The sequence below is a fragment of the Stigmatopora argus genome, chromosome 5 (genome assembly GCF_051989625.1).
Source record: "Stigmatopora argus isolate UIUO_Sarg chromosome 5, RoL_Sarg_1.0, whole genome shotgun sequence".
Lineage (NCBI taxonomy): Eukaryota > Metazoa > Chordata > Actinopteri > Syngnathiformes > Syngnathidae > Stigmatopora > Stigmatopora argus.
The window spans coordinates 20,930,001-20,944,810 of NC_135391.1; the positions used below are offsets into that span (position 1 = coordinate 20,930,001).

At 42.8% G+C, this 14,810-nt stretch overlaps 1 protein-coding gene across 11 annotated transcripts in view; it reads right to left on the reverse strand.

Moving 5' to 3' along the window:
* c5 (complement component 5) overlaps window positions 1–14,810 on the reverse strand; it is a 182,521-nt gene that overhangs the window by 972 nt on the left and 166,739 nt on the right. For 8 of the 11 annotated variants that reach the window (XM_077599914.1, XM_077599921.1, XM_077599916.1 and 5 more), the window contains 5 exons: window positions 12,197–12,280; window positions 12,043–12,132; window positions 11,871–11,963; window positions 82–220; window positions 1–11 (listed from right to left, as the gene is read on the reverse strand). The exon at window positions 1–11 is cut by the window's left edge and continues 972 nt beyond it. In XM_077599914.1, the coding sequence (XP_077456040.1) occupies window positions 1–11; window positions 82–220; window positions 11,871–11,963; window positions 12,043–12,132; window positions 12,197–12,280 (417 nt within the window). Of the gene's footprint in view, window positions 12–81; window positions 221–241; window positions 2,237–9,626; window positions 10,590–11,870; window positions 11,964–12,042; window positions 12,133–12,196; window positions 12,281–14,810 lie in introns of those variants that run through there. The other 3 variants (XM_077599920.1, XM_077599917.1, XR_013300197.1) reach the window with 3 other exon arrangements.

Sequence of the window (14,810 nt, forward strand, 5' to 3'; positions counted from 1 at the left end):
GAAGGCGAAACCTAAAGACCATAATTACACTTAGAGGAGGAAAAAGTCCCAAAGTTTAGGCAAGGATGGTCGGGCACTAACCTCGAAATGTGGCCTGCTTGGACCTCAGAACCGCTGGATCCAATGAACAGGTATTGCTGGTCAATCTCCACATCGACCAGATTACACGTTACTTTCTTAATAAGATCCACTTCTGAGCCAGGACCCAATGACTGAAAGGCTAAAAATGGCAGATGACACATACAAAATGCCAGGGCTCATTTACAACTTCATTCAAAAAAGATGGATGTACAGTAATACCTCGACATACGAGTGCACCGACATACGAGCAATTTGAGATGCAAGTAAAATTTCGAGCAAATATGAACTTTGAGATACGAGACTAATTTTGATATACAAGCATATAGCATTTGAGAACAACATGGGCACTGTCTTCCCGTGGCAACTCCCTCGAGCACTGGGCGGAGCGTTGCATTTTTTCAGTGATTTTTCCCCCGTTAGTCAGTGCAGAATGGCGGAGCTTGCTCGCTAATACGAGAGGAGTATACTACTTCTCGTTTGCAAGTGGTCGTATGTTATCCTACTGTGAGGACATCTGTGTGCATCATTTTCGGAATATTATGAAGGAAAGACAAAAGCAAATAACCCTCGATAGGTTCCTTTTAGCTGCAGCTGAAAGTCAGGGTGGAGGCAGGGCAAATAGAGCCAACCCGGGAGAAGAAAGGTACAAAATTTTAAAACTTAATTAGAATTAAGTTTAGTGAGTGTGCCTGCATCGTAATCCAAGTTCATTTAAATGTGTTATGTTATGTTATGAGCGCGTTGCCGATAAAACTGTTGCTTTAACCAATCAGATTTCGAATTGGCGACACTAAAGCCTTCTCACAGGCATAGGGATACGTCATCGCTTTCATAAACTATGATTGGGTAGTGATAGAGTGGACTAGCCAGAGCTACCAAACTGTATCTGGAGCAAGCTGCACAAGCAAATATATTGTTGTGTTTGTTGGGTCTGTAATACAACTTCAGGAACAGGCATAGAAAGAGTGAGACCAATTTAAAGGAAATAGGTTTATTACCAGACTGCAGGACGGGGAGTGAGCTCTAACAGTGAGAACGCACGGTCTGTTCCTCCTTGCAACTCTCACTGAACAGTGGGTGAGTCTTTATATAGGAAAACAGGGTAAAGTTTCTATGACAGCGATGTAGGACAGAGATTACGCAAACAAAACTTTGGGATAATATGATTAGACATTTGCAGGGCTAAGTTTGTGCAAACACGATATTTTTATAGCTCACAAACTGCCGCAGCCTATCTTACATTGCGCAATGCGAACAAACAATTACAAAGCAAGTTGGCCACATCACGCAATGCGAACAAACAATTGCAAAACTAGTTAGCCAGCCAATCTTACATTGTGCGATGCGAACAAACAATTGCAAACCGAGTTTGGCCACATGGCGCAATGCGAACAAACAATTGCAAACCGAGTTTGGCCACATGGTGCAATGCGAACAAACAATTGCAAACCAAGTTAGCCAGCCTGTCTTACATTGCGCGATGCGAACAAACAATTGCAAACCGAGTTGCCCAACCTATCCTACATTTCCCTCCTGTTGTGAGTATAAAAACATCGGAACTCCGTTCGTTAGCGACGCTAATTTTTAACAAAATTCTTCACAAATTACTTCGAACTGGAGTTTAGACCGACCAGAAGGGGATGGGAAAAACACACAGTTGAGGGTTAAATTCCTCCCTTGACCTACCGCTTGGGAGGATCGCCTCACGGCCTGGTGTCTCAGAATAGGAAAGGCATATTAATCAGTGTCAGACAGTAGCACAACATCAGGGTCAGATTGGGGTATGGATTGTTGCATGTGTATACGAGTTAGCATTAGCTGGGTTTCAACAATCATGGTACGTTCGACTGTGGCATTAATGGTACGTTTGATCAAAGCTGAGAAGCAGGGTAAACAACAGGTTAGGATAACAAGCACGAGAGCAATAACAGTTACGAACGGTATTAGGGCTTTCAAAAGAGTCTGTGTCCATGAGCCCGAGAGGAACCAGTCAAGCCATCCTCGTTGTGGAACCGGATCTTTGGTCATAGCGTTCTTCATAGTTTGTAGGTCATCATGGACTGAGTAGGATGCGTTGGCAGGGATGAAGCTGCAGCATGAGTCTCCTACCATGGCTCCTACCATGGCACACACACTTCCCTGCTGGGCGGTTATTCTGTCAAGGGCAAGGCGGTTCTGGATAATCATTTGGGTCATGGCGGTTATCTGGTTTTCTCGGCCTTGTTGTAGTCGGACTGATGCGTTGACAAATATTAGCACTGCTGTATGTGTATTTTTGACCCAGCAGATTTGATCACTTTTTTCTGTTCACCCATTGTAAAGTCATAAGAGAACCAAACTTCACAAATGTTTTTGTGACAAAGAAGTATCTGCTCCAATCATTCTATCAGAGAAAAATCAGAGTTGTAGAAATAACTGGAAACTCAAGAGAGCCATGACATTATGTTCTTCACAAGTGTATGTAAACTTTTGACCACAACTATACATATACACATACGTGTACATACACATATATATACATACATACACATACATATATATATAAGCACATATATACATACATACACATAGATGTAAATCCATGCATACGGTAGGTCTTAACACAGCCATTTTTTTGTTAAAGACCCTGACAGCTGATGGGAGGAAGGATCTGCGGAAGCGCTCCTTCCTGCAATGAGGTTGCAGCAGTCTATTGCTGAAAGAGCTTCAGAGGGATTCCACAGACTCACGCAGGGGGTGGGAGGTACTGTCCATGATGGACATCATCCTGGTCAGCATCCTGCGCTCTCCCACTTCCTCCACAGAGTCCAAAGGACAGCCCAGAACAGAGCTGCCTCTCCTTACCAGCTTATTCAGCCTGTTCCTGTCCCTCTCTGTGGTCCCGCTTCCCCAACAGACCATTGCATAAAACACTGTAGATGCCACCACAGTGTCGTAAAAAGTCCTCAGCAGTGTCCTGCACACTCCAAAGGAATGTAGACTCCTTAGTAGGTAGAGGCGGCTTTGGCCCCTTTTGTACAGGTCATCTATGTTTGTGGACCAGTCTAGTTTGTTGTTGAGGTGAACACCCAGGTACTTAAAATTCTCCACGATTTCAATGTCTGTACCCTGGATGTTCACCTGAGTGGTCTGTTGAGGTTTCCTCCAAAAATCGATGGCCATTTCCTTTGTCTTACTGGTGTTGATGTAGAGGTGGTTTTATCGACACCAGTCAACAAATGCTGTGATGACTCCCCTGTACTCCAGGTCGTTCCCGTCCGTCACTCGTCCAACAATAGCGGTGTCGTCAGAGAACTTCTGGAGGTGGCAGGTGTCTATATTATGTTTGAAGTCTGATGTGTAGAGGGAGAAGAGGAGTGGGGAGAGCACTGTGCCTTGTGGGGCCCCCATGCTGCAAGCTACCACATCAGACATACAGTTCTGGAGTCTCACATATTGTGGTCTGTCAGTTAGGAAGTCGATGATCCATGCGGCTAGGTGGTTTCTTTACTCCAGCCTCTTCCAGTTTCCCTCTCAGTAGGACCGGCTGAATGGTGTTGAACGCACTGGAGAGGTCAAAAAACATCATTCTCACCATGCTTCCCGTGTTCTACAGGTGTGAAAGAGACCTGTGCATCAGGTAGGTGGTAGCATCTTCCACACCAATGCCTGGACAATAGGCAAACTGCAGAGGGTCCAGCTCTGCATTCATCAGGGGGCTCAGGTGATTGAGGTTGATCCTCTCCAATGTCTTGATCAGGTGAGAGGTTAATGCTGGCGGCCTGAAGTGGTTTGGCTCCCTGGGGTTCGCAGTCTTTGGAACTGGGACCACACAGGAAGTTTTCCACAAGGTGGGGACCTTCTGCAGACTGAGGCTGAGGTTAAAATATGCAGAATCACTTTGTGCTGAAGCCGTCTGGACCGGTAGCCTTCCTTGCCTCGATCTTCTTTAGCTGTTTTATTGCCTGATCGACAGTAATGCAGAGATCGGTGGAAGAGGGGGAGGAAGAGGAGGAGGAGAAAGACGGGGGGGGGGGGGGTTGCTTCTAGTCTGGGGGGTCAGGGGAGTGGGGGCAGGACTGAATCTGTTTAAGAACTGATTCAGTTCATTGGCCTGTCTCCAGACTCCAGGTCTCTCTCACTGTTGCCTCCATGGCCCGAAATGGTCCTCAAGCTCCTCCAGACCTCTTTGGTGTTGCCTCTCTGGAGTTGGTTCTCTAGCTTCATCCTGTAGATGGTCTTTCCCTTCCTTATCTCTCTATCTCTTCAGCTCCTTCTGGACCATTTTCAGACTGTCTTTCTCCCCAGACCTAAAAGCTCTCTTCTTCTTGTTAAGGAGGGCCCTTAGATCCCTAGTGACCCACGTCTTATTGTTGGAGAAACAACGGACCTTCTTGGAGCTTCTCCGAAGCTAGCAAGCCTGTTACAGCCGGGAAAATGGTGTGTGCGCCACTTTCAGTGCGCTAACTTAGCTGCACAAGCAAATATATTGTTGTGTTGATTTAAAGCCATTTTCAAAACGGACTATGCCGGAAATATGACAGGACAGGCTTGACTTTCATCATTAGCTTCGATGGCGATAGGAAAGAAGGAAGAAAGAAATGAGGATGGATATTGTGTACAGTTAAAAAGAATTTTTGCTGAGTATAATATGGCTATATTCCTAAATAATATTTCAATTGTGGGCCCGGTTCTGATATCTGAAAAGCTCCAGTGTTTGTATTTAAACTCCAGTGTTTGTATTTAATCACTAAATGCTGCTAGGATGTGGATTTTACCCCAGTTTAATTTTTGCCGTTTCGCCATTGACGTCCAGCGTTGTCTTTTCCCGAGGAAATCACCCCCTTGGCCTGGTTGGAATGTCTCAAAAGCTCCAGTATTTGTATTCAATCAATAAATGCTGTTTTCGGCTGGATTTTACCCCATTTTGGGGCAATGTTTGCCCGTACGCCATTAACGTTCATCGCTGTCTTTTCCCGGGAAAATCGCCCCCCTGGCCTGGTTTTAATGTCTGAAAAGCTCCAGTATTTGTATTTAATCATGAAACGCTGCTAGGAAGTGGATTTTACCCCATTTTGTGCATTGATTTATTGATTATTTTTATGTGTCGCAGCTCTAGCTGCAGTAGAGGTTTTATAGCCATAAAATAGTTATATATATATATATATATATATATATGATTGGTTAGATGCTTAAATATGAAAACACATCTGGGTGGGTTTCCTCCGGGTACTCCGGTTTCCTCCCACATTCCAAATTCATGCATGATAGCCTGATTTTACACTCTAAATTGCCCCTAGGAGTGGGTGTTAGAATGCATGTATGTCCGTCTCCTTGTGCCTTGCGATCGGCTGGCCATCGATTCAGTAGGTCCCCCGCCTCTGGCCTGTAGTCAGCTGTGATAGTCTCCAGCACCCCTCGTGACCTTAGCGAGGATAAAGCAGTCCAGAAAATCCCCAAACTTTGGGGTTTCCTAAACAATGAGTGTTGTGAGTGCTCCACAGTACAATACCGAAAATATGTGTGAGTCATTTGAAAGAAAGTTTTTGGCTTGTGTGTGACATTTAAATTTGATATTAAAATTTCAAAATCAAATTCTAAATGGCAACTTCCATATTTGTTCGAGTATAACGCGCAAAATTTTGTACCAAAAAACTGAAACAAAGTTTGGTTGCGCGTTACACCTGAGGTCTTTGCTTTAATGACCAAACCGCAAAATTTTCGGAGGTTTTGACGTCCGCCATTTTGAATTTTCCTTTCTCGACCCAACGGGATTCGCGCGCTCGCCCCGCAGCCGGATCGTGTGTGTACATGTTTTTCAACCTCGGCCCGCGGGCCATATACGGCCTGTTACAGATAACATTCATTTAGGAATAACAAGGGCATGTACTGCTCCCCGCTGGACATATTTCTAAATACGTACTACAATGTGCTGCCAATTTTTTATATTTTTAATTTTATCCTTGCGTTTAAAGTAGTGGCCATTTGGAGATCACGCAGAACAGTATGTAACAGAAGAAAAAGAGAAAATAAAGTAGTAGTAACAGTAAGTACTGCTGTTATGAAATTGTAAATCCAGAAATCCTACTCTAGAAAATTTACACCAGCATAGAAAACATTGAGATTAATCTTTGAATTAAGGTTCTCAGCAAATCATTTTGAATATATATTTCCTAAAATATGGCAAATGGCTACTACTTTAAACGCAAGGATAAAATAAAAAAATATAAAACATTGGCAGCACGTACGTACTTGTATTTAGAAATATGTTCAGCGGGGGGCAGTACGTTTTGAGATGAAGATTTAAAGTGGAAGTAGAAAGCAGTCTTGTTGTTCGACCGGTCTTTTTTTTCTCTAACACAGGGGTAGGGAACCTATGGCTCGGGAGCCACATGTGGCTCTTATGATGAGTGCATATGGCTCTGAGCTAAAATATGGAAACCAGTGGTGAGAGAATTGAGTCCCGAATGCACCAATAGGAACGTCACGTCGGGACTGTGTCATTGATTTCATTGATACTCATTGAAATCATTGATATTCATTGATTAGCAACAGCATAACAACGTTGTCAAAGGAATTCAGAGACTTTTTGTACTTTAAAAGTGACAAAATGACTACAAGATTTCATGTATTTTGACTTTTAAATTGTGAGTATGGCTCACAGGGAATAACATTTGAAAATAGGAATTGTTTATGGCTCTCTCTTTCAAAAAGGTTCCCGACCCCTGCTCTAACATATCATAAATTTCATCCAACGTATATTAAATGTAATTTCTTGTAAACTGTGTGAGTGAAAAAAAATAAAGTGTTTAATTTATTATTTTATTAAACAAATAAAAGTGGGGATGTTTCGATTGGATGTTTACACCGGACATCCGGGTACCAGATAGATCTACAGCAGCCAGCCAGGTCTACATTCTACCTTTTGAGAGCAAAGTGATTGGGAAATACGAATACAACAGGCTTATGGCGGTATTATGCCCAGACAGACCAAAAAGTCATACGCAGCTGTTAATGAACGGTTGAAAAAGCTCACGGATGACTATGAAAACCCGGATCGATTTCCAAACAAACTACAGTACCTAGAAGCCATTGAGCTTAATTTGTAAGTTTTACTGTTTTGATAAAAACTGCCACTGCCATCTGTGAATTCCCTTTGTACATAATTTGTAAGTTTGTATTGTATTTCTAATTTTTGTACATAGTTTGTATTGTATTTGTAATTTTTGTACAAAATTTGTAAGTTTTTTACTGCTTTAATAAAAACACCATCTGTGAATTTGCTTTGTGTTCTTTTTAATAAAATATTTTTTTGAAACGCAGCTTATTGATAGTGTGTTTAATATTAAAAAGAAAGTAAAATGATTATCTTTGTACTGGCTCTTGACTATTTCATTTGAACCATGTCTGTTTACTCCCAAATGACCCATTATTAAACTTGCATCCAGAGGATGGTACTCTTTGCCTGACAGATTTTGTGTCAGTTGACTTATATAGTCTTATTCATGTTGTTTACGTCTGACGTGAGCAGTGAATTTGTTTTGTGATCCATTTGTCACTCAACTACAATAATCCTTTTGGTGACCCTTGCTGACCCACAGCACTGGTAAAAACAACCTAAACCACTTGGCAAGACGACTAAAGCTGAAAGGAATGGTAAACATGCAAAAGAGAAAAAACAATGAGAAACATCCCCACTTTAATTTGTTTAATAAAATAATAAATTAAACACTTAATTTTTTTTCAAACAGTTTACAATAAATTACAATTAATATACGTTGGATGAAATTTATATGTTAGAGAAAAGACCAGTCAAATAGCAAAAGACCGGTCAAATAGCATCTCACTTTTAGTTCAAGAACAATATTTTAATTTTAAATAATTTCCCATTATTTTGGGAAATATATATTCAAAATGATTTGCTGAGAACCTTAATTCAAAGATTAATCTCAACGTTTTCTATGCTGGTGTAAATTTTCTGGAGTAGGATTTCTGGATTTACTTTTCATAACAGTAGTACTTACTGTTACTACTACTTTATTTTCTCTATTTCTTCTGTCACGTACTGTTCTGCGTGATCTCTGTTGGAATAATGATTAATACCCTTAGATCATTATTAGTAATATTTAATTAAAATTGGAAGACATCTTTCAATATTAAATACTGATGGCGGCGCGCACTGACGCAGCGGCTTTATGCTCTTACAATCCCTCCCTCAATTGACCCTCACCAGTTTGCTTATAGAGCAAACAGGTCCACTGAGGATGCTATTGCCATTGCTCTACATACAGCACTGAGCCACCTGGAACACCATGGGAACTACGTGAGGATGCTCTTCATTGACTATAGCTCAGCCTTCAACACCATAAAACCGGACATTCTGACTGACAAACTCTCCCACCTTGGCCTATCCTCTTCAATCTGCTCCTGGATAAAGAACTTCTTGACCAACCGACCACAGACTGTTAGACTTGGTCCCCACCTCTCTTCCTCCATTACACTGAGCACTGGCTCCCCTCAAGGCTGTGTACTGAGTCCTCTTCTGTACTCCCTGTACACATACGACTGTACACCCAGCCACCAGTCTAACGCCATCATCAAATTCGCTGACGACACCACTGTGGTCGGACTCATCTCAGGAGGGGATGAGTCGGCCTACAGAGATGAGGTCAAAAAAATTGTCTTTGTGGTGCTCGGTGAACAATCTCACTCTGAACACCACGAAAACTAAAGAAATAATCCTGGATTTTCGCAAACACGGCACAGATCTGGCCGCACTCCTCATAAATGGAGTATGTGTAGACAGGGTCCAGTCCTTTAAATTCCTGGGGTTCCACGTCACGGATAAGCTCTTATGGTCTACAAACATCACGGCAGTAGTGAAGAAGGCTCAGAAACGACTCCATTTGCTCAGGGTGCTTAGGAAGAACAACTTGGGCACCAAGCTTCTGATAACCTTCTATAGAACCACTGTAGAGAGCATCCTGGCATACTGCATCACAGTGTGGTACGCTGGAAGCACGGCAGCAGACAAAAAGGCCATGCAGAAAGTGATTAATACTGCCCAGAGGATTGTCGGCTGCTCTCTGCCCTCACTGGAAGACATTGCCAGCCCTCGTTACCTCAGCAGAGCCAGGAACATCATAGGGGACCCTTACCACCCTGGTCACACTCTGTTCCAGCTGCTGCCCTCTGGCAGACGCTATAGGTCCCACGAAGCACGGACAAATAGGCTTAAGGACATTTTTTTCCCCACATCCATTAGAACTCTAAATTTGCGGTAACATAACACACATTCCCTTCTGAGGTAATATGAAAAGATGTTTGGGTGGTGATCTGCCTCCTACTAGCTGACTGAAGGTAAGTGAAAGACAGTGAGAGGTAAGCGACCTGTATCCATAACAGGAGAATGCCAAATTACAAGTCCGTAACTATCACTTATTTAGGTCTTTTGCCGAGTAAACGCAGCTTATGGAGAAGCACCACCAATTTCGTCACACGCAGTTTCTGGGTGTGATGACGAGTAGGCTTTTTTGTTGTTGTTGATAATGACGACAGGGCCTATGTCCGTTTATAATATTTATTATTATAATATATCTGGTTACAACTTGCAAGGAGATACACTCATAATGTGCCTTCGTTCCTGAGCATTTCTGACGTGCAGTATATTTTTCATCGTATTCAGTCGCGACAAACGGAAAACATTTCATGTAATCTGATTCAAAACAATTTCATACAACAGTAGAATAACACTCTGGAAGGTTAAAAAACAACTGTGTTGTCGATAAACAACTGTGTAAGAATTGCAGAAGTAAGCATTATAAGGTAAACAAAGCAGCCGTATTTTTTAAACAATAATGCGATTATTGCCATCTGCCAGAGTCCAGTCCAAACACGGTACGAGTTTCTTGCCGATCAGCAGATACACAGGGTTTGTTGCCATTATAGTCCTGAAAACAATGAACTGGCCTTGAGCGCAGCTGTGGGGGAAAGTGTCCTCAGGCGTGGTCCCAACATAAATCATGAATTAATTTATAGCCTTATTACTTATTAAAATGCTTACAAAACATATAGAAACATCCCATAATAAATCCAACAATCTCCAAATGGCTACTACTTTAAACACAAGGATAAAATAAAAAACATAAAAAAATGGCAGCACATTGTAGTACGTATTTAGAAATATGTCGAGCGGGGGGCAGTACAGGCCCTTGTTATTCCTAAATGAATGTTATCTGTAACGTATATGTCCCGCGGGCCGAGGTTGAAAAACATGTACGCACGCGATCCGGGGGCGGGGCGAGCGCGCGAATCCCGTTTCGGCAAAACGTCAGTTCAGCCAAACGTCCATTCGGCGACCTGTCCGTCGGCCAAACGTCCGTCGGCCAAACGTCTTTCGGCGAATCATCCGGTCACGGGGAAAGACACGAAGGATAAGCGACCCCGGGAAAAGGCTCCAATGACCGGCCAGCACACGGAGAATAAACTGCTTCACCACGGAGGATAGGCGGCACAGAAGAAAACCGGCCCTGGGCATGGCAAATAAATGCTTAAAAATGCCCCTCTAGCACGGGTGAGTGCACACTTAAAAAAAATGCAGAAGCTTTTCAGATTTTATTTTAAAGCGACTGGCGTGCTTCCAAATGCCGCCCAGGGCACTCCTTTCCCAGGTAACGGAACCCCCGTAGAAATGTATGAATAACATACTGATGCTGATCTGCCAATTTTGTTACCCCAATACGATACAACTAATACTAGCTATCTAATGCTAAGCTAATGCTTCAATTAAGTAAAAAAGAAGTCATGGTGGCATGGTGTTGGTGTCACTGCTCACGGTGGAATGCTTCCACACACTCATCATATTTTATCTGAGGCTGACACATTTCATTTTCATTTCATTTGGCAGGAGTTAAGTTCAATAATGGTTAGCTCTAACACATCTATAACACAAAAATATGTTAACCTCACATGAGGAGAAACACTTCTGGGGTTGACGGTTCAATCCTAGGTCGGTCTTCACTATGTGGAACTCGCATGTTCTCGCTGAACTTGTTTGGGTCTCAGGGTACTGTGGTTTCCTTCCACACCCCCAAAACATCGAGGGCAGGCTGGTTGAACACTATAAATTGCCCCTAGCTATGAGTGTGAATAGTTGTCCCTCTGCTTGTGCCGTGCGATTGGCTGGCCACCAATTCAGAGTGTCACCCGCGTGGCTTGTAGTTAGCTAGTATAGGCTCCAGCACCCCCCATGACCCTGATGAGTTAAGAAAATGACTGTTAAGAAAATGACTTAATGATTACTTTAGTGCTATTAAAATTTCATATACTATCTTGTTTGGAATTTTGTTAAACTTTTGTGTGTATCTGTGCCAATTTTTTGCAAAGATTTTAAAAAGCTATGGATCATCTCGCAAAAATTTGACAAAAGGAGATATAAGGAGATGAAAACATTGAGAAATGTGTCACCAACCATTGTAGCCTTTCTATGGTCTGTTGAAATTTTCAGTGATTCTATTGGGAACAAGATCCAATTATGCAGTGCCATTCACCTAATGGAAATTGTTTAAACTGCTTCCCACACTTACGGCAGAACTCATTTGTGTTAATCTTTACGATATAATACCTCCAAAATAATAATGTGCTTCTCGCAGTATCTACAGGATTGTCACAATAGTGAGAAGAAGTGATAAATTGCACGCTTGCGCAGTAGAAAAAGTCTCGATTCTGTTCTTGATCCCAATCTTGAAGTTATAAGGTCTTTATATTCTTTATTTCAGGTTTCTGTGTGTGATTGACACTCTTGGTTTTACCTTTATTAGCATTTTTGAGGACTTCACGAACAGTGGCTGTGAAGGTCAAAAAATCTCCTTCTATTTGTGAAGACTTGATATGGAGCTTGTAAGCTGCAAAAAAAAAAGAGAAGTCATGGTGGCGCTGTGTTCCAGTGTCACTGCACAAGGTGAAATGCTTCCACATTCTTACCATGTTTTATGTGAAGCTGGCACGTTTCATGGCGGCGTTTGGCAGGAGTTAAATTCAAGTCATAGTTAGCTCTATATGTCGCACACACAACTATAACACATGTAGAATGTTAACCTCACATGAGGAGAAAAGCTATTTATCAGATATCGGGCACCTGTCATGCACTGGCACTGGTCAGCCACACACAGACGCTCCAACTTCTGCTCTTTGGATGAGAAAGACTTGATACAGAAGCTTCCTAAAGAGCAACAATCATTTGGTTAGACAATCCAAGGGTTAGGGTTGGGGTGGGTGGTTGGTTACTCCTAAAGAGCTCCCCAACCTTTTTCTTACAGGGGACCGGAAAAGGTGTTCCTATTTTCTTGCAGGGTGAGAAGCGTGGGTGGGCGGTATATATATCACGTCCACCTGTGTGGAGTTTGCATGTTCTTCCCGGACCAGCGTGGGTTTCCTCCGGGTACTTCAATTTCCTCCCACATTCCAAAAACATGCATGGTAGGCTAATTGGACACTCTAAATTGCCCCTACGTATGGTTGTGAGTGTGCATGGCTGACTAATTCAGGGTGTCCTCCGCCTCTCCCAGCTGGTATAAGCTGCAGCACGCCCCGCGTTTGATTTTTAAAGAAGTTATTTGCAAATCATGGTGGAAAATAAGTATTTGGTCAATACCAAACGTTCATCTCAATACTTTATGTACCCTTTGTTGGCAATAACAGAGACCATACGTTTTCTGTAACTCTTCACAAGCTTTTCACATACTGTTGCTGGTATTTTGACCCATTCCTCCATGCAGATCTCCTCTAGAGCTGTGATGATTTGGGGCTGTCATTGGGCAACACGGACTTTCAACTGCCTTCACAGATTATTTACAGAGATGATGTCAACAAACTGTCTTTGTGGTGTTTGGTGAACAATCTCAGACTAAACACCACGAAAACTAAAGAAATAATCCTGGACTTTCACAAACGCAGCACAGATTTGGCCACACTCCTCATAAATGGAGTATGCGTAGACAGGGTCCAGTCCTTCAAATTCCTGGGGGTCCACGTCACGGACAAGCTCTCCTGGTCTACCAACGCCATGGCAGTGGTGAGGAAGGCCCAGAAGCGATTTCCTGAGGGTGCTCAGGAGGAACAACTTGGACACTAAGCTTCTGGTAAGCTTCTAAAGAGCCACTGTGGAGAGCATCCTGGCATACTGCATTACTGTGTGGTACGCTGAAAGCATGGTAGCAGACAGAAAGGGCATGCAGCGAGCGATCAAAACTGCCCAGAAGGTCCTACTGAGAGGGAAACTGGAAGAGGCTGGAGTAAGGAACCACCAAGCCGCATGGATCATCGACTTCCTCACTGACAGACCACAATATGTGAGACTCCAGGACTATACGTCTGATATGGTAGCTTGCAGCACGGGCACATAAGGCACAGTGGTCTCCCCACTCCTCTTCTCCCTCTACAAATCAGACTTCAAACATAATACAGACACCTGTCATCTCGAGAAGTTCTCTGACGACACTGCTATTGTTGGACGAGTGACGGACGAGAACGACCTAGAGTACAGGGGAGTCATCACAGCCTTTGTTGACTGGTGTAGGCAAAACCACCTATACATCAACACCAGTAAGACAAAGGAAATGGCCATCGATTTTTGGAGGAATCCTCAACAAACCACTCAGGTGAACATCCAGGGTACAGAAATTGAAATCTTGGAGAATTTTAAGTACCTGGGTATTCACCTTAACAACAAACTAGACTGGTCCACAAACATAGATGCCCTGTATAAAAGGGGCCAGAGCCACCTCTACCTACTGAGGAGTCTACGGTCCTTTGAAGTGTGGAGGACTCTGTGGAGGAAGCGGGAGAGCGGAGGATGCTGACCAGGATTATGTCCATCATGAACAGCACCTCCAACCCCATGCAGGAGTCTGTGGAATCCCCCCGAAGCTCTTTTAGCAATAGACTGCGGCACCCTCATTGAAGGAAGGAGCGCTTCCGCAGATCCTTCCTCCCATCAGCTGTCAGGCTCTTTAACAAACAAATGGCTGTGTTATGACCTACCGTATGCATGCATGTACATCTATGTGTATATATGTATACAGACGCTCCCCTACTTACGAACGAGTTAGGTTCCGAGCGATTGTTCATAAGTTGAATTTGTTTGTAAGTTGATTCAGTGCTATTTTTTGTATTATAATTTATGTTTAAGGCCTATATAAGTATATTGAAGGTTTATATAAGTGCATTTGTATGTTTAAGGCTTGTATAAGTAACCTGCATTGGTTTGTACTGAAAAAAAAAACAGTTAACGAACGATCGTCGAACGATTCAAGTTGTATGCCCGTGCAACGCTCACCATTTTCTCACCTGCATCAAGCTTCTTTATTATTGCCACTTTCGCTTCAAATGAAATGGCTTGCCTCTTCCTTGCACTACCACCCTCACTAGAAGCCTTTCGCTTTTCACCAACCATATTGAATAATGGATGCACTAGATATTTAATGATAAAAATGTTCTTTGCGCACTGGAGATACGTTCACGCACTTACGCACTGCAACGAACTGGGCAGAAGAAGGTGGATGCTGGACGAGCTCTCACAGCGCCAGGCGTCGGTATTAGCGGCGGAAAGAAGCACTACAAGAAGTAGCCGAAAGAAGCCAGGCTCACAGAACAAAGAAAGTTGTAAAAACATTAAAGAAAAAGTATAAAGTACAAAGTAAAGTAAAGAGGAATGTATTAAGAAATATTAGAATGTAATTTATAAAAAGATA